This window comes from Chrysemys picta, chromosome 14 (genome assembly GCF_011386835.1).
Source record: "Chrysemys picta bellii isolate R12L10 chromosome 14, ASM1138683v2, whole genome shotgun sequence".
NCBI lineage: Eukaryota > Metazoa > Chordata > Testudines > Emydidae > Chrysemys > Chrysemys picta.
In genome coordinates this window covers 2,230,460-2,254,425 of record NC_088804.1, presented here as the reverse complement: position 1 = coordinate 2,254,425, position 23,966 = coordinate 2,230,460, and the positions used below count along the sequence as shown (strand labels likewise).

General features: G+C 49.3%; 1 protein-coding gene across 1 annotated transcript; it reads left to right on the top strand.

The window, feature by feature from the left end:
- The first annotated feature begins 1,225 nt into the window (after positions 1 to 1,225).
- On the top strand, positions 1,226 to 20,475 carry LOC101948559 (polymeric immunoglobulin receptor-like). Its single transcript, XM_065567779.1, has 9 exons — positions 1,226 to 1,450; positions 4,281 to 4,613; positions 7,017 to 7,340; positions 7,756 to 8,085; positions 11,041 to 11,352; positions 14,108 to 14,419; positions 15,466 to 15,579; positions 17,494 to 17,540; positions 18,380 to 20,475. The coding sequence occupies exons 1-9, from the start codon at positions 1,390 to 1,392 to the stop codon at positions 18,539 to 18,541; spliced, it is 1,995 nt and encodes a 664-aa protein (XP_065423851.1). The 5' UTR covers positions 1,226 to 1,389; the 3' UTR covers positions 18,542 to 20,475.
- Positions 20,476 to 23,966: the final 3,491 nt, after the last annotated feature.

The following is a 23,966-nucleotide window of genomic DNA, read 5'->3' as shown; positions in this document are numbered from 1 at the left end:
GTGGCCTAGCTCCCTCACTCTCTGTTTGCCTGCGCACACTTGCTTCTGGGGGGACAATGGCGGGTGATTCCTCAACCACACGCCTAGACACGGAATACAGCCACTAGTGTAGATCTCGCCTTAGTTTGTCTGAAGTACCGTGAGATTTCCTTTGGCCCATCTGCATTGCCTTCCTCTTGGCAGGTGTGACATACTTCATTGCCTCCATTGTGACAGCTGAGACCTGTTGCATTGCTCACACCTAGACATGTATGGCCAACGGTGTTGTCTTCTTCCCAAACACGATCACCAGGGACATTCCTTATCACACCAGGTACAGCTGCTCTCCTCCTCCCTTCACAGGGGTGACCCCGTGCTTTGCTTACCCTCCATTGGGGCATTGCTTATTTACCAATGGACACTGCACTGCTCTTCTCGTTAGGTAAAACATACTCTTCTTTTTAAACTTAGATTGCCAGGTGTGTGTCATTTCCTGTGCAGAGTTAAGTTGCATCATTTTGTATGAAGGGACATCACATCTGTGCACCTGGGTCTGACATCTCCTGGATGTGGTGGCATGTATCAGGGATTTTCATTCTTAATCATGGATTTAATTCTGCAGCTACCCAGGCCTTCCATATGCAGGCACCATGTCAGTGTGAGGGGCCAACAGCAGAACTGCCACCCAAACCCTTCCTGATCTGGGGGGGGCTCAGATAAAATAGGACTCGGGTGTGACCCAGGGCTGGGTTTGGGTTTAGTTTTGCAAAAGGGACTAGAACCTGATGAGATTTTCCAAAGCAAAGTTAAAACGGCCCCTCCATTTTGCTCACTCTTTGTACTACAACCCCACTGCACCACTCTTTGGGAATGACACCTGTATTTTACATAGTATAATTGTTATTCTAGACCCTGATCCACGCCCCCTCTGAGAGGATACAACTGGAATAGAAATGACTCAGACCTTGCCGAGGGAGATTCAGGGCCATGGACATTGCTGGTCTGATACTTTCAAACGTTGAAAGGCCGGGTTAGTGTAGAGTTTGATGGAGAGGAGAGAGGAAGTTTTAAAAATTAATTCAACGGCAATAATTTTAAATTCACTGTGTGATCTGAGAACGTTCAGGGAGACAGAATGTGAGAAAACCCTAGGGAAGTTGGCAGGGGATGCTGGCAGGAAACTGACATGTGGAACAATGAATCAGCAGATAAAAATACCATTGAGCAGAGGAGAGTTCGTAAGGGACAGTGCGGAAACGGGACCTGGAGAGAGAGTGCAACAATGGCTCTGGGGTTATCTCAGTCAATGAGCTGCAAGAACTAAGAGCACCGGCTGTTTTAGCAGCAGATCTGACACCTCCTCAATTAGGGCCCCTGACAGCGCTGCCAGGGAAAGGTTCTCGAAGGAACATGAGAGCCCGGCTGGAAAGGCTCTCTCTGCTTTGGCCACTTCTCCTGTCTCCGTGGCTGGGTGAGTTTGGGGGTTTGGCTCTTTCAGAGAAGCGAGTGTTTCGGGGGAAGGAAGGAGGAACTGTAACAAATCTTTCTGTGGAATTAAAGGGCGTAGAGAGGTAACGACTGTGTTATTGGTTTTGATCAGAGCATCATAATTGAAAATGAATTTACAGCATTTACTTCTTATGCCAGGTCTACACTCGAAACTCCTGCCGGTACAGCACTGTCACTGAGAGGTGTGATTTTTGTGAAGACGTTCTGTATCAGCAAATCCCAGTGTAGATGCTCTACCAGCCAGAAAGTGCTGTGGCCAGTGTAGCTTATTTTGCTGAAGGAGCTGGTGGAAGCTGTACTAGCAAGAGCACTTTCCCCCTGCTATGAGCTGTGTCTCCTCTAGGAGGGTTTGCCGGTGTAGTTAGAGTAGCAAAGCTTTTCTAGCACAGACCTGGCCATAGATTAAAAAACAATGGACTGATCTGAATTCACAGCTGGCAGAACTCCACTGACGTCTGTGGAAACAATTCTGTGGAGATTTTGGCCGCAAAGCTGGTAAAGAAGCTATTTTATGATCACCCTAGATTTTGTCCCCCTGCTCATGCTTAGTAGTCACATTGGGAATGATTCCACCTTGCCCAGCCCCCTTTTGCAGCTAACTCCAGCGTTCCCATCCCACTTCCCCTGCCAGCTCCCTGAGGCGGGTCCCCAAACTTTTCCCATCATTCCCACCCTTACCCGTAATGGAACGTGTCTGGGCCCTCTCCAGGAACCGTGGTTGGGAGCCGCAGCTGGGAGCAGAGAGCCGAGCTGCAGTCGGGGCTGGGAGCTGAGGCCGGGGTTGGAGCTACGGCTGGGGCCGTGGCTGGGAGTGGACCCATGGCTCGGACCGGGGCCGCAGCCAGGAGCAGGGCTGGGAGTTGGGGGCTGACTCTGGGGCTGCGGCTGGGGATGAGGCTAGGAGTGGACCCACACCAGGGCTGCGAGTGGGGCCGCCTGCAGGGCCCTAGGTGCGGCTGGGGAGCGCTCCCTCCCTGACCCCCATGGGGAGCTCTGGCCTAGAAACCCCCCAGGCTGCAAGTCTTGTTAAAGGCCGGAAAGGGTACTGGGGTTGCAGAGGGGAACCGCCCCCCAGCACTCACCGGTGGTGCGGCTGGGAGCCGGGGGAGCGGAGCAGGCTGGGGCCGGGTCACTCCACTTACCAGTGAGTGCAGGCCTGACTGCTTCTGGAGTCTTCAGGGGAGTGGGGGTGGGGCTGGGGTGGGAAGAGGCGGGGTTCGGGCGGAGCAGGAGCGGGGGGGGGCCCTGGGGAAGAGGCGGAGTATTTAATCAGCACTACAAGACAAGAATGCATCATCCTGGTCTTTGTTCTGCAGAGTGCTGTGCTCGTTAGCAGTACTGCTTAATAATAAATAATAATAATTAGGGGGAGGCAGTGTGGTCTAATGCATAGGCAGGGGCTGCACTGGGGGGGGTGTTTCAGGGGCTGTAGCCACCTCAAAAAGTGCCTTAGTTCCACTGTAGCTTCTGCTGCTCTCCAGCTGCCCAGCTCTCAAGGCAGAGTGGAGAGAGCAGTGGCTGCTGGCCAGGCGCCCAGCTCCAGCAGCAGCAGAGAAATAAGCCTGAGTGAGGGACCTGGGGGCCTGAGAGCAGCCCCTGGCCATGTCCTCGCTCGCCAGGGCGCACTGCCCAGGGCAGGTGGAGGGTTCAGAGCTTCCCTCAGCAGACCAGACTGACCTGCTCCAGCCCAGGGTCCTGGGCCCCGGCCCCACAGTCACTGCTCCCCAAGGACTCTGCTGGCCCTGGAGTCAGATCCCTCCACGTGGGCAGCTCTTACTGGCTGAACAACCAGCGCCCCACACTGCCCGATTCCTGCCTCCGACCTGGCCAGGAGGCAGGGCCAACGAGAGGGACAGGGCCTTGTGGCAAGGGGGGGGGGGCACAGCCCCCCAATTTTCTGTCTGGCCCCCCACAGCCCCCACACCAGGAACAGGCTGGTGGCGCCCCGGTGCATAGGGACTATGTAGACTCCCCCTCTGTGTCTTTCTTCTCCCACTCCTTGTTTAGACAGTGAGCTCCTCAGGCAGGGATGGTCTCTTACAGTATGTATGTACTGGGCCTAAAACAGTGGGGCTCTACGGGTGGTTGAGGATTCTGGGTGCAAAGGGAATAAATAATAATGTGAAATGTCCTTTCCTTCCATCTCAGACTTTCTTCCTCACCTCATTTCCTTTTTCTTTGTCTATTTTACTTCCTCTTTCCTTAGGCCCCTTACATATTTCTATCCCTCTCCTCTGCTTTGCACACACTCTCTTTCTCTCTCTCCCATCCTTTCTTTTCCACTCCCAGCTCTCTCTTTTCCTCTGTCTTCTCCCCTCTCCACATTCCTTTTGTCTCATGTCTCCATCTCTATCTCCCTTCTTTGAATCCCCCCCCCGAGTCTCTGTTTGGCCCATTGCTGTTGAGATTTGCCTCCCGGAAGCAGACGTTCCACCGTGGGGCTCAATTCCCTGCATCTGGGCTTCTCTCTAGATCCCTAGGAGCCAGGCAGTGCTCTCACTGGCACTTAGGGAGAGGCCCCCTGGAGCCCGTATGGCAGGCTGGAGCCAGTGGGACAGGCTGGCTAACAGTGCCAGTGGGGCCTGTGCAAACTGCCCAGTCTGAGCCCTCCACACTCACCGCTCTGAACTTCATACCGTGACCTTCAGCAGAGAGTTCCTGCTCGTGCACTTGGCTTCCTTGTAGAGAAATGGAAACATTCTTCAGTGGATCATTTGCAAACAATTTTGTTTGATTTAATTCTTCCTCCATTGCAATAATTTCAAATAGTGACACTGAACTTTGTGTTTCAGGAGCTGCAGAAAATACTGCTGCTGTCATTGTGGTGAATCAGACACCCCCTTCTATCCGTGCAATGGAAGGATCAGAGTTCACCATCGAGTGTACATTCAACTCAAGCAATAACTCTATCAAGTGGTTTGGTGATTGGAGTAAAACCAGAAACAATGTAACAGCAAAGGTGAACAGTGTAATAGATCGAACCATGTTATCAGCAGATACAGAAAAGAGGTCTCTTTCCCTCACTGTGAAGAAAGCCGATGTCATGGATTCTGGAACCTACGTATGTGGGGTTGGGAGCAAATATGGGACATCTCCTGGGACTGGAACCCAAGTGACCATCGATGGTAAGTACCAGCATTTCCTTCTCTGTTCTACAAAACCCTTCCGGGGGAGCTCAGGACACTGGCTGGTTCCAGACAGGGCCGGCTCCAGGCACCAGCTGAGCAAGCTGGTGCTTGGGGCGGCAGATTGAACGAGGCAGCATTCTGCCCAATCCTAGGGCGGCACGGCCGCTTTTTGTTGTTGTTGTTGTTCCGCTCCAGTCGCCCTGTAGGGGGCGGCGGCGTGGAGGACGGGAGCGCCCTGCAGCAAGCCTGGCAGGGCAGTCCTCGTCCTTCCCTCCCCGCCGACCGGAGCGGAGCCCTCCCGGCAGGCTGCGACGGGAGGGGCCACGTGGCAGCGCCCCGCTGTAGCCCTGGCCGCCCCCTTCTCTCTCTCTCCTGCCCGCTCCCTCCCCCCCGCTAGCCGGTTCCCCTGCACCCGCGCTCCGTCTGTGCGGCAGGTTTTTTTTTTTTTTTTTTGCTGGGGGCTGCCAAAAAGCCAGAGCCGGCCCTGCTTCCAGAGAGCTGGGGCTGGTGGTGTTGGGGGAGATGGAGCAGCACAAAGCGTAAAGGGCAGAGCTGTGGGCAAAACTGGGGGACATTCTGTGGTACGTACAATGGTCCTGATCCTGCATTCCACTAATTTCTGTGGGGCTTTGGCTGCACAAGGAATGCAGGGTCAAGCCCCAGATATTCAAAAACTGTTTTGAGATGGGGCGTGAGGGGAGGTTTCTAATTGGCTAAGCCTGTGAGCCCTTACACGCAACTTGAGAGACTAGGTGGGTGAGGGAATATCTTCTATTGGACCAACTTCTGTCAGTGAGAGAGACAAGCTTTCAAGCTTATGCAGAGCTCTTCTTCAGCTCCTGGAAACATAGAACTGGTCTACACTACAGATCTATGTTGGCATAACTACGTTGCTCAGGGGTGTGAAAAATCCAGAGTCCCAGAGGCTAGTTACAAGTAGAGCAACCTGGGGAGTCACTGGCCCAGAACTCTAGAGGACCTGGGATCTCCAGCCTGGGGCAGTCTGCATGGCGAAGCTACCCCAGAGCTGCACCCTTGGGAGCTGGTCCTGGAACTTCCAGGCTTCCAGCTCCATGGCAGGGACACTGGAAGCGCCAAGAGCCCTGGCTCGAGCAGGGAGCCAAGCAGACAACAAGAGCCCCAAGACTCGACTCCCGACTCCCCGAGCTGGGGCTCGCGGGACACAAGAACATAAGAACGGCCAGACTGGGTGAGACCAAAGGTCCATCTAGCCCAGTATCCTGTCTTCTGACAGTGGCCAATGCCAGGTGCCCCAGAGGGAATGAACAGAACAGGTCATCATCAAGTGATCCAGCCCCGTCGCCCATTCCCAACTTCTGGCATCCCCATCCCCGCCCATCCTGGCTAATAGCCATTGATGGACCATCCTCCAGGCACTTATCTGGTTCTTTTTTTAACCCTGTGGCTCTTGGAACACCAACAGAAACCGGTGTGTGTTTTGACGAAAGTGGAGTCAAATCTGTAGTAGATTTGGTGAATCAGTTCTCGTCAGTGCATTGGCATTTTCAATCTAAGGTAAGTTTTGCCAGAACATTTTCAATCATCTCCACTGTACATGGACATAGTGCGAGAGCCCCTGAGGCAAAGAATTTACACTCTAACAGACAAGACAGAAAAAAGGGGGAGAACTGGCAGACTTCCTAACAGTAGATTGGGAAGTGAGACACAGAGAGATTAAAGGACTAAATCCACACAGGGCTTTAGGCCCTTAAATCCAACATCTGGGGGCCATGGAGATCCTCAAAACCACTGCTCAGCTGCCGCCTAGCCCTGGAGCTGCTGAAATTTCCACCAGTAAAACCAGCGCTAAAGACTTGCTGACACTCTCTCGCTATGCTGTAAGCACAGGCCTGCCCAGAAAAACGGTTGCACCCCGATCCTCACTCCCCTGCCATTGCCAGCAGAAGTGCATCACTTCTCAGAACTGCCCATTCCACGTCCTTCAGTGAATCCCATTTATCTGTAACAAAGGAGAATTGGCCACCCTCTCTCTTGCCCTGCATTGGGCTGGTGGAGGGAAATAGGTCTCAAGAAGGGTTTGAGTGTAAGGAATTTGGCAGGCATGTCAGGCATACACAAGGTTCGGGTAAGACGTCACATTGCTGGAGGGGTTTTGTCTAAACTGAAGCTTCTGGGGTTACCTGCTCATTAAACAGAGCAGAAAAGTCTTGACATGCACGAAACAGCTCTATATGGGGCCAAACGAAAGAACATCAGTTTAAACTCTTAACAAGCAGGGGAAACTATAATAGGCAGGTTTGGAAAAGGACATTAAATGACAGGACTGGAGAGATTCATTTTATACATCTGGCCTTGTCTGGTGGCACATTGAACTATTTCTCAATGAAGGTGCCATCATCTGTGTTTGTCTTTCTGTAGAAATTACCGACCTGATGGTGAATCAAACCCCAACCAGTGTCAGTGGTTTAGAAGGCACAGAACTTACCATGAATTGTACATTCAAGACAGTCAATAACCACAGCACCATGTATGTGCGATGGTATAACTATGGGACTGAGGGACTAAAGAAAGAGCTGGTGAATGACAATGATGTGATCACAACCCTGCATTTGGACAATGGGTTTGCCTCTCTCACTTTGAAGAATACGAATTCATCTAATACAGGAACCTACGTGTGTGAGGTTGGGATCACAGCAAGGAACCTCTCTGGGAATGGACCAGGAACCCAAGTGACCATTGAGAGTAAGTGCCAGAGAGTTTCCTGCCTGATCTTCTTGGGGAAATGGGGGCGAGCGAGTGAGAACAAGAGCACACATCTCCTGGAAGGTGTTGAGTGTCTTCAGTTCCACCTTCAATGGGAGCTGAGGGTGCTTCACGCCTGCCCACAAGTACTAAACTCCTTGCAAGACAGAGCCCGGTAGGCCGGTAGGTGGGGGGACGGTTTGCTGGTCCTGCCAGGCATCATAAAGCTATGAATGGAACTAAGTGAAAGCATCACTTTAACCTCTGAGAAGCAGGGGATGTTAAATGGCCAGGCTGGGAAAAGAACACAAAATACTGGAGGGGGAGACATTTCTTTTAATAAATCCCCAGGCACCAGCCATTGCCACTGAAATTCTCCTGAATCAAGGTGCAATCGTCTGTTTCTCTCCTGCAGATTTTCCCGAGCTGATGGTGAATCAGACCCCAGCCAATATCCCTGTGTCAGAAGGGTCAGACCTCACCATGGAGTGTAGATTCACGGTATGGAATAAACACAAGACCTTGTATGTGAAATGGTATAAACATAGCGGAACTGGGGGAACGAAGAAGGAGCTGATGAGCGAAAGAGTCGGGGACCCAGCAGCCCTGGCTTTGGAAAAGGGTTTTGCTTCGTTCACTCTGAAGAACGTGAATGTAACCGATACAGGAACCTACGTGTGTGAGGTGGGGAGCACAGCGAGGAACTGGTCTGCGTCAGGAGCCGGAACCCAAGTGACCATCACTCGTAAGTACCAGTATTTTCCTATCCGCTCTTCACGGTGTGAGAGAGAGTGAATGGCAGCCTAAAGGTCAGAGAATGAACGACTGTAGCTGGCAAAAGCGGGTATGAATTCTCAGGTGTGTACAGTATATAACCCATAAAAATATGGGCTCCAGTCTGTGAGGAACTGAAGGTAATATAGTTCAAAGTACCCAAGTGATTTAGGAGCCTCCAATTTTCAAAGGGAATTTAGGCACTCAGGGCCAGATTTTTAAAGGAATTTAGGCACCAAAAGTTGTAGTTGGGATTTTCAAAAGCACCTAACTGCCATTGAAATCAGTCACTTTTGCCAACAGGACTTAGGCTCCTAAGTCACATAGGCACTTTTGAAAATTGCCCCCAAATGCCCCTGGAGAGGGGTGTTCAGAATCTCCCAGGACTCAGACATGTCATAAGAACATTGAGGAGGGTGATGAACCTAACTCACCACTGCACTGGATGGGATAAGAAGCAGCCCCCAATGTCCATCTGCACCCAGAGCTAAACCGATCTTATGGCTAAAGAGTTGCTTCTTTTTCTGTGAGAACATCTTCATCCATCATTGAACACATCCCTGTATGGAAAGTATGTAGAAAAGCTGGAATGGATCCAGAGGCAAGCGACAAAGATGATCAAAGGGATGGAATGCAGCCATATGAGCAACGGCTGGTCTGTGTAGTTTGGAAAAAGAGAAGATTAAGGCAGGGGACATGATAGCGATCTTCAAATCCTTGAACGGTGCCACAAAAAAGATGGAGAAAAGTTGTTCTCTTTTGCCACAGAGGGCAGGACAAGAGGCAATGGGTTCAAACTACAGCACAGCAGATTTAGATTAAATCTCAGAAAAAACTTCCTAATTCCGAGCATGGAACAGACACCTCGGGAGGTTGTGGAAGCTCCTTCACTGGAGGTTTTCAAAAGGAGGGTGGAGAGGATCGGTCTTGGATGGTTTAGTGCAGAGGTCTCAAATTCAATTTACCTTAGGGCTAGGGCCAGTCCTCAAATCTTCCCAGCAGGCCAATAATGTCACTGAAGATGGTGTTCAGAAAAGTAAACTTTTATATTGTATTTTTTAATTTGAATTTCTTAGAAATATTAAAACTGTCAAACAACTTTATACAATATTTCGCCTGCCAGAGAGTTTTTAGTGTTTGCCAGACACCTGGCAATGCTTCAGTTCAGTCAGTTTGTTGATGTTTGGCCTCAGTGACTGAGCAGTTGAACCCTTCAGGATTGGAGCAAGGTGGGCATCAGATAGTTGTGTTCGGTATATTGACTTGTTTATATCCGTTGTGGAAAAAATGATGCTGCCTCCATGGCTGACTCTGCCCGGCAACTAATGATGGTCTCTCCCCCCAGCCAATGGGAGCTATGGGGAGCAGTGCTGACAGCAGACATTACTGGCAGCGTGTCTGCCTACGTCTCTCCTCCATGGACCGGCCGCAGTGGGGAGATTCTCAGGCTGCAGATGGCCTGCGGGCCGGGACTTTGAGACCCCTGGTTTAGTGGTTCTCAAACTGTGGGAGAGGACCCCAAACTGGGTCACGACCCCATTTTCATGGAGTCGCTAGGGTTAGCCTAGACTTGCTGGGGCCTGGGACCAAAGCCGAAGCCCGAGGGCTTCAGCCATGGGCAGTGGGGCTCAAGCCTGTTTCCCCCCGTCAGGGCCCTTTAACAACTCACTCGGTTTAAAGGTAATTCAAACCATCACCACCTGTAGTCCAATAAATCGAGTCCCCAGGGGCATATTGGCTCTCTAGGCCCCAGTGCAGCATCTCGCTCCTGATAATCCAAAACAACACAGACTCTTTCAAAAATAGAACACAAACTCACCCAGTCTTCATCCCAGTTTCAGCTGGGCACAGCCCTACCTCCCCGAGGGACTGTCTTCCTGCTTCCCAGCACCTCCTACCTGGTGTTTGTCCTCCTCCACAGGCCTTTCCCACTGGGCCTGGGCAGTCTCTCCCAGGCCTCCCCGCCTGGAGAGCTTTCCTCACTTTCTCCAGCTTCTTGAGCTTCTCCCCTGCTGGCTCAGAACCCTGCAGGAGTCGTCTCACTCGCTGCAGTGTCCACACATATGGCCACAATTTCATGGGCTTGCCCCCTTCTCAGCAGCTTCCTGCTTCTTTTGTAGTGGAAGCACCTGATTCCTCTCCGGTGGGACTGATCCTGTAATCAGGGTTAGCTTAGCCCAGGCTCTCCAGCCCAGGGGGCAGGCGCCCTGTTGCAGATGGGAACAGCAGAGGCAGTGCAGAAAGGCAGTATATGGTAGCGGTTAGAGCTGGAGACTAGGAGTTAGGAGGTTTTCATTTTATTTCTGACCGTCACAGACTGCCTGTATGACCTCAGGCAAGTCATTTCGTCTCCCTGTGCCTCCAAAAAGGAGATAATATTTCCTCTCCCAGCTTCTGTCTGTCTTGTCTATTTAGACTTTAAACTCCTTGGAGCAGGGACTGGCTCTCTACGTGTATGTACAGCGCCTAGCACAAGATCAGGGTGTGCCTGGTAAATGTTCTGACGCCCGGCATGCCAGTATTCACCTGTGATAGTTCTGAGTCACAGTTGGAAATGTCAGCATGGGGCAGGTTTAATGCATGAACAGAAATGAGATGATTTGTTTGTACATGCAAATTTGAGGTTGTTTCCAGACACATTAGTCTGAGGACAATTTGTCTGAAACTCTAACACAAGAGAAATGGAATTGGATTCTCAATGCGCAGTTCCTTTGTCTCCTCTGTTCTACTGAAGCAGCTGATAGAGTGCGCAAACCTCAAAGATCCAAGGACCCGAATCCCATCCCGCACTCCAGGCTCAGTAACTGTCCTTGAGCATCTTTCCAACGTCAACCAGTTTTAATTTCCTCATTGCCATTCTCCCATTCAGCTGATTGACGTGTTTCTGCATCAAGGTGAAGTCACTTGTGTTTCTCTCTCTCTGCAGCTGTTGACCTGCTGGTGAATCAGAGCCCTGCCTGTGTCAAGGAAGAGGAAGGAAAAAAGCTGACCATAGAATGTAGATTCAGGGCCCTGGAGAAACCCAGCACCAAGTACTCTGTTAAATGGTATAAAAATGGGACCGATGGAGACGAGAAGGAGCTGAAAAACGAAACGGGCTCAGTCACAACAACTCTAGATTTCTCAACGGGCCTGGCGTCTCTGACCTTGACTAAAGCCAGCGTGAGTGATTCTGGGTTCTACAGATGTGACTTCGGTAAAAATGGCCGTGGGAATGGAACCAGAGTGACGATCCAGGGTAAACAGCAGCATTATCTCCTCTGATCTGCATTGTCAGGATAGTACACTGTGTTCACCACTGACTCACACTTCCCACATGGTCACTGAAACCCCACAGCTACTTCCTAGCCTAGGACAGGGAGACGCAGTGTTATCTCAGAGATAGGCTGTGTGTAAATTATGGAGTGTTGTTGTAGCCGTGTGGGGCCCTGGATGTTAGAGAGACAAGGTGGGTGAGTGTGTGTAGCAGGCGCCATAAAAGGAGCAGTGAAAGTGGGTCCTCCAGACCTGCCTAGAAAGGCTGCAGGGAAGCAGCCAATCAGAGCACAGCAGGCTCAGTTAAAAGGAACTGCTGGGCCTGAGCAGGTCAGTTCCTGGCAGGGACCAGAGGAGTAAGGAAGGGTGCTCCCTGACGAAGCTCAAGGGAGAACAGAAGATGGATTCTGGTGGCATTGACATTTGGTAAGGAAAAAGAGGAGTTAAGAAGTTCAGCCCTGAGATAAGGGTGAAGAGGAAGGGACTACATGGGAAGCAGCCCAGGGAACAACAGCAGCAACTATGACAGGAAGCAGCACGTGGCTGCTATTTGTAGAGTCCCTGGCTTGGGACCCGGAGTAGTGGGTGGGCCTGGGTCAGGGTGGCCAAAGCCCTGAGAAGGGGAGAAGTTTATTTAGACGCCCAAGCACAGGGCTGGAATTTAAAGGGCTGAGGACCCCGCAGAGGGCCATTTGCTGGATTTTGTTACCCCAGAAGGGGACTGAACTTGCAGGCGTGACCGAGCTGGGGCAATAAGAACTGATAAGGCAAAGAGTCTCCAGGGAGAGTCCTGGGGGCACCACTCTATACCAGAGCAGGCACTCCTAGTTCCAGCCCCTATCCTGTGCCAACGAGCGGTGTTAGCTCTGTCGGCAGGAGAAGCTCTCCTGCGGACATGGTGCTGTCCACACTAACACGTTTGCCGGTAAAACTTTTGTCAGTCATGAAAAAACCACCCCCCTGACTGACATAAGCTTCACCAGCACAAGTGGTAATGTAGACAAAGGCTAGGTTTCCCCAAAGCTGAAGAAGAAGAGCTCTGAGTAAGTTCGAAACCTTGTCTCTCTCAAGTTGTCCCAATAAAAGATGTTACCTCACCCACCTTATGGGTAAGTACTAGCATTTGAATAGTGATCATGAGAAACCAGCTTATTCTATTACTGTCTATTCAGACTTCTCATGTTACTAGAATATTAAATGTTCTGGCTTCTCACCTGCCACTGTTCAACAGACCCATAATCTACATAATAATTTTGTCATTGTGGTGCTGGTGGGGGAATTCCTGACTCCAGCTCTGTTGAAGCATTTCTGAATATTTGCAATTGGCCTTCATTAAATAAGGCTGTATAGATGTCGTGGGCTTGGCATGCTGCCCTATTACTCTTATAAGTCTGCATATACCAGGGTTTCTTCTGCATTGGGTTGCTATTGACTAACCAATGTCTCATCTGGAGGAATTGCCAACCCTGCAGCTCCTTAAAGGTTTTAAAATGATCATGGGGCGGGGGGAGGAACTTGGTATGGGAACAGAGGACTCTTCTCTAACCCCTGCTTCCCCATCATTGATTTGACTCCAATTAGCGGGGCTGAAATGCCCAAGAGTATTGACTCTTCATATGTCAATGGACGACATTTTAGTCTGGCTGCTAGATTCTTTGGGTAGCATCAATTTCCAGTGATCGTTCCTGTGAATATCTGGGATACATGGACCTTAAACACCACAGTAGAGCGGGGGTTCCTGTTCTATGTGGATCCATAATGGGGCATTATGAGCTATGTCGACGAACCATTGGGGCCGTCTTAAGAGGAAGAATGTTTTACAAAGCCTAATACAATCCTTCTTTGCTTGCAGGAAGGTATTGTTTTTCCACGGATATCAGAGCTCCATATTCAAACGTGAGGTCTAATACTTTTTTTAAGTAAAGAGTATGAACAGGAAGGGACGGGGCCAGAGGGACACTGGCAGATCTTCCCCTTTGTTCTGAGCTCTTGATGCTGTAGGAAGCAAGGGGTCAGGATTTCTTTTGATCACGTGAGTCAGTAGCTGAGAGGACAAGCTTCCCTCTGCCCAAAAATCAAAACAAAACTTAGATCCACAACCAGAACCGGGAAGAATTTCCAGCATAGTGCAGTTTGTTTTGGATGATGGTGAGTAAATTGGGTTGAAATAGCAGGACCAGAGCATTCGAGAACATTTCAATGAATGTCCTACACCGGCAAGTCCTGCTTGCAAATAGTGTCCTTCACATCAGATCCGTGAGCCAAATCCTCAGCTGATACCAAGGGAGTGATGCTGCTGATTTACACCAGCAAAGGCTCTGGAACTTCACAACTGGGATAGGAAGAAACCCTGAACGCAGCTGTCACGGAGAGTTTCTTAAAATTACCCCCACCCCAGGTACGAGGGCTGTAGCAAGAACTCCTCCCGAGCCTCTGAGTGTGGAAAAAAGAACCTATTTTCTACGAAAGACCTGTAATTCTAGCCAGACCGAAACACAAGGCACCCAAGAATCTCCACGTGCTTCTTGAGTAAAGAGGAACCAAAAGCAAACAAATAAGAACTAATTAGTGGCAGAGCCCTGCAGAAACACCCTCCACCCACAGTAGCAATCTTGCTTCCTCCCATTGGAGATCTTGCCCAGTCATCTTTATCCATGACATTTAATATATATACATACACCAGTCAACTGAAATGTTCCTGCACCAAGGTACAGTCACTTGTGCTTCTCTCTCTGCAGCTGTTGACCTGCTGGTGAATCAGACGCCTGCCGTAATGAATGGATCGGAAGGAGAAAAGCTCACTGTAGAGTGTAGATTCAAGGTGGTGAAAGACTCCAGCACCACGTACAGTGTTACATGGTATAAGAAGGGGGCTGATGGACACGAGAAAGAGTTGAAGAACGGAACAGGCATTGTCACAACAGCTCTAGATTCCTCGAAGGGCCTGGCCTCTCTCACCTTGATCAAAATCAATAGGAACGACTCTGGGCTTTACAGATGTGACTTTGGTAAAAATGGTGGTGGAAATGGAACCAGAGTGACCATCCATGGTAAATAGCAGCATTGTCCTCTCAGATCTTCACTCTATTTCCTAGGGAAGAATAAGGACTAGGAAAGGAAGAGTTGATGCTAATACTTTGCATGGGGTGATATTGATGGGACAGGAGTTGCTGGCAAACAGAAGGGGAAGGCAAAGCTATGAAGAGATTTGCAGTGAGAAGTCAGTGATTCCCGGTGGCTTTCCAGATCCTGCCCATCTTTTTTTTTTTTTTTTTTTTTTTTGACATCCAAGTACTTGCAAGCCTCCCCCCCCCCCGATGTCCCTCGCACAGCAGCACAGCATTGCTGCCCACCAGAATTCTCGGAGCCACTCGGTGATGGGTGAATCACAAAGGGTTCAGAGGTTCGGAGAAGCACCTCCAGGTTCAGAAGCTCTTCTCGCCCGTATTGAACAGTCAGTTTCACCATGACAGGCTCTCGCGTAAGAAGATTTTCAGTATTTCCCAATTTTGAGCGGGATGGAAATGCCTCTCGGTATATTGCTGATTCTGCTTTCAGTCTTGGACAAAAACAAGACATGTCTAGAGGACAGCCCTAAAAACCCACTCACGGCAGCACCACTATTGTAAGCTGCAGTGTTTTGGACCATAACTGTAGAATACTGTCTTTTTTTTTTTAATGAGGGAAATCTTGTTGAACCTCAGCACAGGTTCCAGTTTGATTCTGGGTGAGGGTGTAAGCTTCTCCTTACTTTAGCCTAACTGATTAGCCCACTGCAAATACCATCTTCTGACAAATGAATCCACCAGGTTGGTGTCGGTTATTCAGTAGTGGTGGAGCAGCAACCCAGTTTGCTTTTCTCCTTCGGCTGTTCTGCCGCGGGACTCCTCGGGTGGTGGTGGGGGTCTAGTGACCTAGCTCACAGCATCGTCCCCTGCCCCTATCCAGCAGGACTCCTGTAGAGGTGGTAATGCATGACCCAACCTATGTTGTCTTTCCCTAGAACTAGAGGTGATGGGAGTGTAATAACTCAACTTCCCCTGCCTCTGTAGCCCCGTCTAGTAGGACAGCAGCTAATTAATGTTTCTTTCAACAGCACCTGACCAAAGGCCAATGAGCTCTTACATTGTTCCTGGGGCTGTGGCTGGGACACTTCTCTTCTTGCTGGTGCTCGGTATCCTTTTGTGGAGATGGAGACAGTGCTCCAAAGGTAAGATTTACTTGGACAATAAATGTAAGCAATTTCTGCATGAGGGGAGCTCATAGTATAACATAAGAACATAAAGGCTGTACCGGGTCAGACCAAAGGTCCATCCAGCCCAGTATCCTGTCTACCGACAGTGGCCAATGCCAGGTGCCCCAGAGGGAGTGAATCTAACAGGTAATGATCAAGTGATCTCTCTCCTGCCATCCATCTCCATCCTCTGACAAACAGAGGCTAGGGACACCATTCCTTATCCATCCTGGCTAATAGCCATTAATGGACTTAACCACCATGAATTTATCCAGTTCTCTTTTAAACGCTGTTATAGTCCTAGCCTTCACAACCTCCTCAGGTAAGGAGTTCCACAAGTTGACTGTGCGCTGCCTGAAGAAGAACTTCCTTGTATTTGTTTTAAACCTGCTGCCTATTAATTTCATTTGGTGACCCCTAGTTCTTGTATTATGGGAATAAGTAAATAACTTTTCCTTATCCACTTTCTCCACATCACCTATGATTTTATATACCTCTATCATATCCCCCCCTTAGTCTCCTCTTTTCCAAGCTGAAGAGTCCTAGCCTCTTTAATCTCTCCTCATATGGGACCCGTTCCAAACCCTAATCATTTTAGTTGCCCTTTTCTGAACCTTTTCTAGTGCCAGTATATCTTTTTTTAGATGAGGAGACCACATCTGTACGCAGTATTCAAGATGTGGGCGTACCATCAATTTATATAAGGGCAATAATATATTCTCAGTCTTATTCTCTATCCCCTTTTTAATGATCCCTAACACTGCGTGCACATCTTCAGAGAACTATCCACGATGACTCCAAGATCTTTTTCCTGACTTGTAGCTAAATTAGCCCCCATCATAGTGTATGTATAGTTGGGGTTATTTTTTCCAATGTGCATTACTTTACATTTATCCACATTACATTTCATTTGCCATTTTGTTGTCCAATCACTTAGTTTTGTGAGATCTTTTTGAAGTTCTTCACAGTCTGCTTTGGTCTTAACTATCTTGAGCAGTTTAGTATCATCTGCAAACTTTGCCACCTCACTGTTTTGCCCCTTTCTCCAGATCATTTATAAATAAGTTGAATAGGATTGGTCCTAGGACTGACCCTTGGGGAACACCACTAGTTACCCCTCTCCATTCTGAGAATTTACCTTTAATTCCTACCCTTTGTTCCCGGTCTTTTAACCGGTTCTCAATCCATGAAAGGACCTTCCCTTTTATCCCATGACAACTTACTTTACTTGAGAGCCTTTGGTGAGGGACCTTGTCAAAGGCTTTCTGGAAATCTAAGTACACTATGTCCACTGGATCCCCCTTGTCCACATGTTTGTTGACCCCTTCAAAGAACTCTAATAGATTAGTAAGACACGATTTCCCTTCACAGAAACTGTGTTGACTATTGCTCAACAGTTTGTTTTTCTATATGTCTGACAATTTTATTCTTAACTATTGTTTCGACTAATTTGCCCGGTACCGGGCAAATGGCAATAGATGCTGATAGATTCTTCTTAGTGTCCTTCCTTTAGCTGAATAAAGAGTAATTTGGGGTATTTTTGCCAGTGAACGTACAGCAGCGGTGGTGAACTGGCAGCCCTAGTCAGTGAAGTCTCATACCTAAGCACAGATACGGCCTGGGCAATGGTAGGACTATTCTATGTCTGCTCCCTGACCTGAGGAAGCACCCTAAGGTGTGAAAGGTGGATTCAGTCTCCACGTCTATTCCACCTTTGGCTGGATTGCCAACAAAGCCACCAATTATAGGCAATTGCTCGGGTGGGAACGTGTGGGCTGTAGATACTGCTCCACTATGAACTAATGAGACTGACAACTAACTCCTTCAGTTAAGTGACCCAAAGATCATCAGAGAATAACCAGCCTGGCCACAACTTCATTTTTTTTCCAGAACCACTTCAAAGCAGGTCAGAGGCAGAGATGAATCAGATGGAGACGGTGAGTTGGAGAGTTTATCATAAGAGCGCATTTAATTTTTCTCTCTAGCATAGGGGAACTGGGTGTTGAGCATCAACTCCAGGAATACAAGGTAATAAAGAAATCGGTTCTGCTTTTACAGACTGCAGCTCCAAGAATGTCAGAGTAACAGAAAATGCAGCACTAGTCCTGAATAGGATCGGGGTGGTACGACATTTAAAAAGTTAGAGGGGAATCAAGATTTAATTAGCCTTAGAGCAAAGATAAAGGCCTGGTCTATACTACCCGCCTGAATCGGCGGGTAGAAATCGACCTCTCGGGGATCGATTTATCGCGTCCCGTCGGGACGCGACAATCGATCCCCGAATCGGCGCTCTTACTCCACCAGGGGAGGTGGTAGTAAGAGCCGCCGGCGGGAAGCCGCAGAAGTCGATTTTGCCGCCGTCCTCACAACAGGGTAAGTCGGCTGCGATACGCCGAATTCAGCTACGCTATTCACGTAGCTGAATTTGCGTATCTTAAATCGACTCCCCCCTGTAGTGTAGATGTACCCAAAGAGACATAAATTAGTGATTGCACAGGATCTTCAGTGATAATAGAGAATGCAGCATTGGTTCTAGGCAGTGGGACTGGGAAGTTCAAGGCGGGGGAATCTTGTGCAGCTCCAGAAACCTCAAAATACTGGAGAATGCAGCATATGCTCCAGGAACTTTAGAGGTGTTTCAGAATATAGCTTCCTAAAAAGTCAGCGCACTCTTTTACAATGCCTGTGTCAATGGCAGATGGTCTAGCATTATAACAGTACGATATGGGCATGAAAGGAACGAGCAGTCTTCACTCATTTTCCTCTTGCTTTGCAGTCTTCTCCTCCACCAGCTGATGAGGTGACTTACGTTGACTTGAACTCCCACAAAAGGGACGCAAAAGCGGAGGAAGAGGTTGTTTACACGGAAGTGAAGATACGGCCAAAACAGAGAGATGACAATGACATCTACGCAAAAGTCAACCCTGGTCATCGCTAGGGGAAGAGCGAGTGGGAATTAACAGAGGCGTGACCAGCATTTCACATGTCCATTAAATGCAAGTCTCCATGGAACAACAAATGAGCTCTTAGTAAAAGATGTCCTTGGAGATCAAAGTCCACTAGTTATGAACAGAGCAAGTAGCAGTGCAAGATTCCCTCATTTCCTGCTCCACCAACATGCCTCAACTCTGATCTGGAGAGACCAATTCTGTGGGTAAACGGAGAGTTCTGCTAACCCATCTACTCTTGGTCTATGTGCTGTGATTGCAGCCAGGAAACGGGTTGTGCAGTGGACAGTGTTTCACTAGGAACTGAGTCGAGACCAGAAATTCATTTAACAAACTCACCGGCCATCAGATTGTAGCAACTTTCAGTTGCTATTTACCAGCACTGTATTTGAACAAGTGACCGAGAGCCAAGCCCTTGAGCCACCCAAGTATGGAAAATGTTGCCATCTTGTTGTGGGAAGTGCTGTCCTCCACTGAAGATGCCAACTGTGCTGAATTAGAAAACTGAAGGATGTACAATAATGCTAATACGGCTCAAGAGCAATGTCCCATACGTTCATGAATGACACGGACATGATTGTTGAATCTTTCTAAGCACAGTCGGCTTCTCTGTTGGGAGTGAATTCAGCTTCCCTGGATTCCACCCACTTAAGAGCCAAACAACAACAATGTGAATTGCTTCGCCAGCAGATTTTAAATATTAACTAAAGCTTTTACAGCAAGTTTAGGCCAGGATTAAGTGTGTGCAATTGCACTGATTGAAATGGAGTTGTACCTACTTACACCAGGAATGGATTTGTCCCCGTGTGTCTGTGTGGCTTTACTGTAAATTGAAAAAGGAAATGTGTAATTTTTAAAAAAAGCATCATTTCTAGTGGTGTAAGTAGATTGTGCTTTTGAAAATATCCCCAATAATTTTACATACCCCCAGAAAAAATAACCCAAAGGGGCTGTTGGGCTCCCAAAAATGGAGAGACGCAAAAAGATCAACAGAAGTGCCTTTGAAAGTCTCTCCATAATGCATTGATTTTATGACTACTGCAGATGCATGAGATATAATCTGTGCAGATAGAATCATAGAATATCAGGGTTGGAAGAGACCTCAGGAGGTATCTAGTCCAACCCCCTTCTCAAAGCAGGACCAACACCAACTAACTCATCCCAGCCAGGGATTTGTCAAGCTGGGCCTTAAAAACCTCTAAGGATGGAGATTCCACCACCACTCTAGATAACCCATTCCAGTGCTTCACCACCCTCCTAGTGAAATAGTGTTTCCTAATATCCAACCTAGACCTCCCCCACTGCAACTTGAGACCATTGCTTCTTGTTCTGTCATCTGCCACCACTGAGAACAGCCGAGCTCCATCCTCTTTGGAACGCCCCCCTTCGGGTAGTTGAAGGCTGCTATCAAATCCCCCCTCACGCTTTGTCATAAACATAGAGATAAGGGTAACATAGAATCCCTCCTGGGAAGCTGTTCTAAATCACTTTACCTGTCAGAGGTTAAGAAGCTCAAATAACCTTGTTGGCACCTGACCAAAAGGACCAATAAGAAAAGAAGATACTTTCAAATCTGTGGGGGGAGGTTTTGTTTGGGCTCTTTGTTTGTTCCCTCTCCAGATGGAGAGAGAGACCAGGCAGGAACAACATCTCCTGAAAACATACCTGAATTGATTCATCTAAGATTAAAAAAAAATGTAAGTAAGGCAAGGAAATGCGTTAGATTATCTTTTGTTTTAGCTTGTGAATTTTCCCTATGCTAAGAAGTAATTTCATTCCTGTTTTGTAACTGGGAAGCAGAGTCAGAGGGGAATCCTCTGTGTTTTAAATCTTTTTATTTACCCGGTAAAGTTACCTTCCATCCTGATTTTGCAGGTGTGATTCTTTTACTTTTTTCTTTGTAATAAAGTTCTTCTTTTAAGAACCTGATTGATTTTAGTGTCCTAAAGATAAAGGGTCTGGTCTGTACGTACATTAAAGACAATTGGTTGGTATATTATTCTCAAGCCTCCCTAGGAAAGGAGGTGAAGGGGTTTGGGGGATGTTTGGGGGGATAGGGATCCAAATGACCCTTCCCTGAATTTTTGTCTAAATCACTTGGTGGTGGGAGCAATACCGTCCCAGGACAAGAAAGGGAATTTTTCCCTTGGGGAAGTTTTTAACCTAAGCTGCTTAGAAATAAGCTTAGGGGGGTCTTTCATGCAGGTCCCCACATCTGTACCCCAGAGTTCGGAATGGGGAGATAACCCTGACACTCTTCTCTTCTGCAGACTAAATAACCCCAGTTCCCTCAGCCTCTCCTCATAAGTCATGTGCTCCAGCCCCCTAATTATTTTCATTGCCCTCTGCTGGACTCTCTCCAATTTGTCCACATCCTTTCTGGGGGGGGGGGGGGACCAAAACTGGATGCAATATTCCAGGTGTGGCCTCAACATCACTTCCTTTGATCTGCTGGTAATGCTCCTACTAATGCAGCCCAATATGCTGTTGGCCTTCTTGGCACCAAGGGCACACTGCTAACTCATATCCAGCTTCTCGTCAACTGTTATCCCCAGGTCCTTTTCTGCAGAACTGCTGCTTAGCCAGTCGGTGCCCAGCCTGGTGCATGGAATTCTTCCTTCCTAAGTGCAGGACTCTGCACTTGTCCTTGTTGAACCTCATCAGATTTCTTTTGGCCCAATCCTCCTATTTGTCTAGGTCACCCTGGACCCTATCCCTACCCTCCAGCATATCTACCTCTCCCCACAGCTTAGTGTCATCCACGAACTTGCTGAGGGTGCAATTCATCCCATCATCCAGATCATTAATAAACATGTTGAACAAAACCAGCCCCAAGACCGACGCTTGGGGCACTCCGCTTTATACTGGCTGCCGACAACCTAGCCAGCTTTCTATCCACCTTATAGTCCATTCCTCCAATCCATACTTTAACTTGCTGGCAAGAATACTGTGGGAGACCATATCAAACCTTTGCTAAAGTCAAGATATATCACATCCACCGCTTTCCCCATATCCACAGAGCCAGTTATTTCATCATAGAAGGCAATCAGGTTGGTCAGGCATGACTTGTCCTTGATGAATCCATGTTGACTGTTCCTGATCACCTTCCTCTCCTTCAAGTGCTTCACAACTCATGAATCACAACTCTTGGGTGGCCATAAGGATACAACCAGAAGAGACAGCACAGCAACCATGTGAACACCTACAAAATGTTCGGCTTATTATTAATACGTGCATCAATTCATTATTAACTAATACATGGCATCACCAGTTTTCAAGACTGAACTCCCAAAAGAAAAGACAGCTATCGAATTGCATTGTGATTGCACCAAGACTGGGTTTGGTCCCCTTATGTGGGGTAGGTCTTTAGCCACATCCATTTAATTAATGCAAACGATGGGTTATTCAGTGGTAACTGTTGTTCATTGGGTATATGGCCTCTGCAGATCCACCCAGGGCAAATCTGCAGAGGCAGTCCTTCCAGAAGAACTGGGTGACTAAATACCCACCACGAACACCACATATGCTGAAGTCATTAAGGTTTTCACCCATTTACACCAAGACTGTATATGTGCCTTACAATATAGATAAGACTGGCCATGCTGGGTCAGATCAATGGTTCATCTCGCCCAGTATCCTGTCTTTGACCAGTGCCAGATGCTTCAGAGGGAATGAACAGTACAGGGCAATTTCAAGTGATCTATCCCCTGTTGTCTAGTAACTCCTATGTGTAGGGGTAGCCAGAGGTCTCCACATGCTGCACCAGCCCCAAGCGCTGCTTTCTGGAGCTCCCATTGGCTGGGAACCGCGGCCAATGGGAGCTGCAAGGGCGCCCCCTGCGGATGGGGCAGCATGCAGAGCTGCCTGGCGAGCGCCATGTCTCTGCATAGGAGCCGGAGGGGGGACATGCTGCTGCTTCCAGGAGCTGCTTGAGGGAAGTGCCCCCCAGAACCTGCATCCCACACCCCCTGCGCCCCAACCCTCTGCCCCAGCCCTGGACCCCCTCCTGCCCTCCAAACCCCTCGATCCTAGCCCAGAGCACTCTCCTGTACCCCAAACCCCTCATCCCCAGTCCCACCGCAGAGCCTGCACCCCCAGCCAGAGCCCTCAACCCCCCCTGCACCCCAGCCCCTTGCCCCAGCCCCGATCTCCCTCCCACCCTCCGACCTCCTCAGTCCCAGCCCAGAGCATCCCCCATGCCCCAACCCCCAATTTCGTGAGCATTCATGGCCCGCCGTACAATTTCTATACCCAGATGTGGTCCTCAGGCCAAAAAGTCCCCTTTCTAGCATGAGTCCTCATCTTTAACACCCAGCCTTATGCGCACTCCAATCCTGCTTTAAGTCCTTCCTAGGATTATAATTCTAAGAGCCCTGAACTAAAAACCATCCCATAATTCCTGTCAAAGGGGCAGCTCTTGCCAGTACTGCCCATTGATCTCTTTGTTATTGAGAAAAAAATCAAGGATATTCCTTAGATTGCAAGTTCCTCAGAGTGAGGAATCTCATCCGCATATTCTCCATCTGCCTGTAAAAGTTCCTCCCCTGGAGTCACTTCACAGCTGAGGAGCGAGGTCGGGGGCTTTCCGCATGGCTCCCGGAAGTAGCGGCATCTCCTCTCTCCGGCTCCTACGTGTAGGGGCAGCCAGGGGACTCTGCAGGCTGCCTCTGCCCCAAGCGCCACCCCACCCCTGCAGCTCCCATTGGCCAGGTACTGCGGCCAATGGGAGCTGCAGGGGCGCTGCCTGCAGATGGGACAGTGTGCGGAGCTGCCTAGGCAGCACCATGCCTCCGCGTAGAAGCCAGAGGGGGGCATGTTGCTGCTTCTGAGAGCTGTGGGGGCAGTGCCTGCGAACGGGCGAGGTGCCTGGCCGCACCTCTGCCTAGGAGATGAAGTGGGACATGGAGCTGCTTGAGGTAAGCGCCACCTGGAGCCTTCACCCCTGAGCCCCCTCCCCACTGTCCCAACCCTCTGATCCCTCGCCTGCCCTCCAAACCCCTCAATCCTAGCTCAGAGCACCCTCCTGCACTCCAACCCCCTCGTCTCCAACCCCACCACAGAGCCTGCATCCCCAGCCAGAGACCTCAACCCCCCTGCACCCCAGCCCCTTCCCCCAGCCCCAATCCCCATCCCACCCCCTCAGTCCCAGCCCAGAGCACCCTCGTGCAACCTAAATCTCTCATCCCCAGCCCCACCCCATCACCCACTCCCCCAGCCGGAGCATACACCCCTCTACATCCCAGCCCCGATCCCCCTCCCACCCTCACAGGCTATCCCTGCTTCTCCCACACTGCGGGGGTTTCTGTGGCAGGCCCTAGACAGGTTGCTAGGAGACATCAGCTGGTTTCCTGTACCTTTATGCACAAATGGAAGCACCTGCTCACTTTTTCTTCAGTTCCTATACATGTCTGCTGC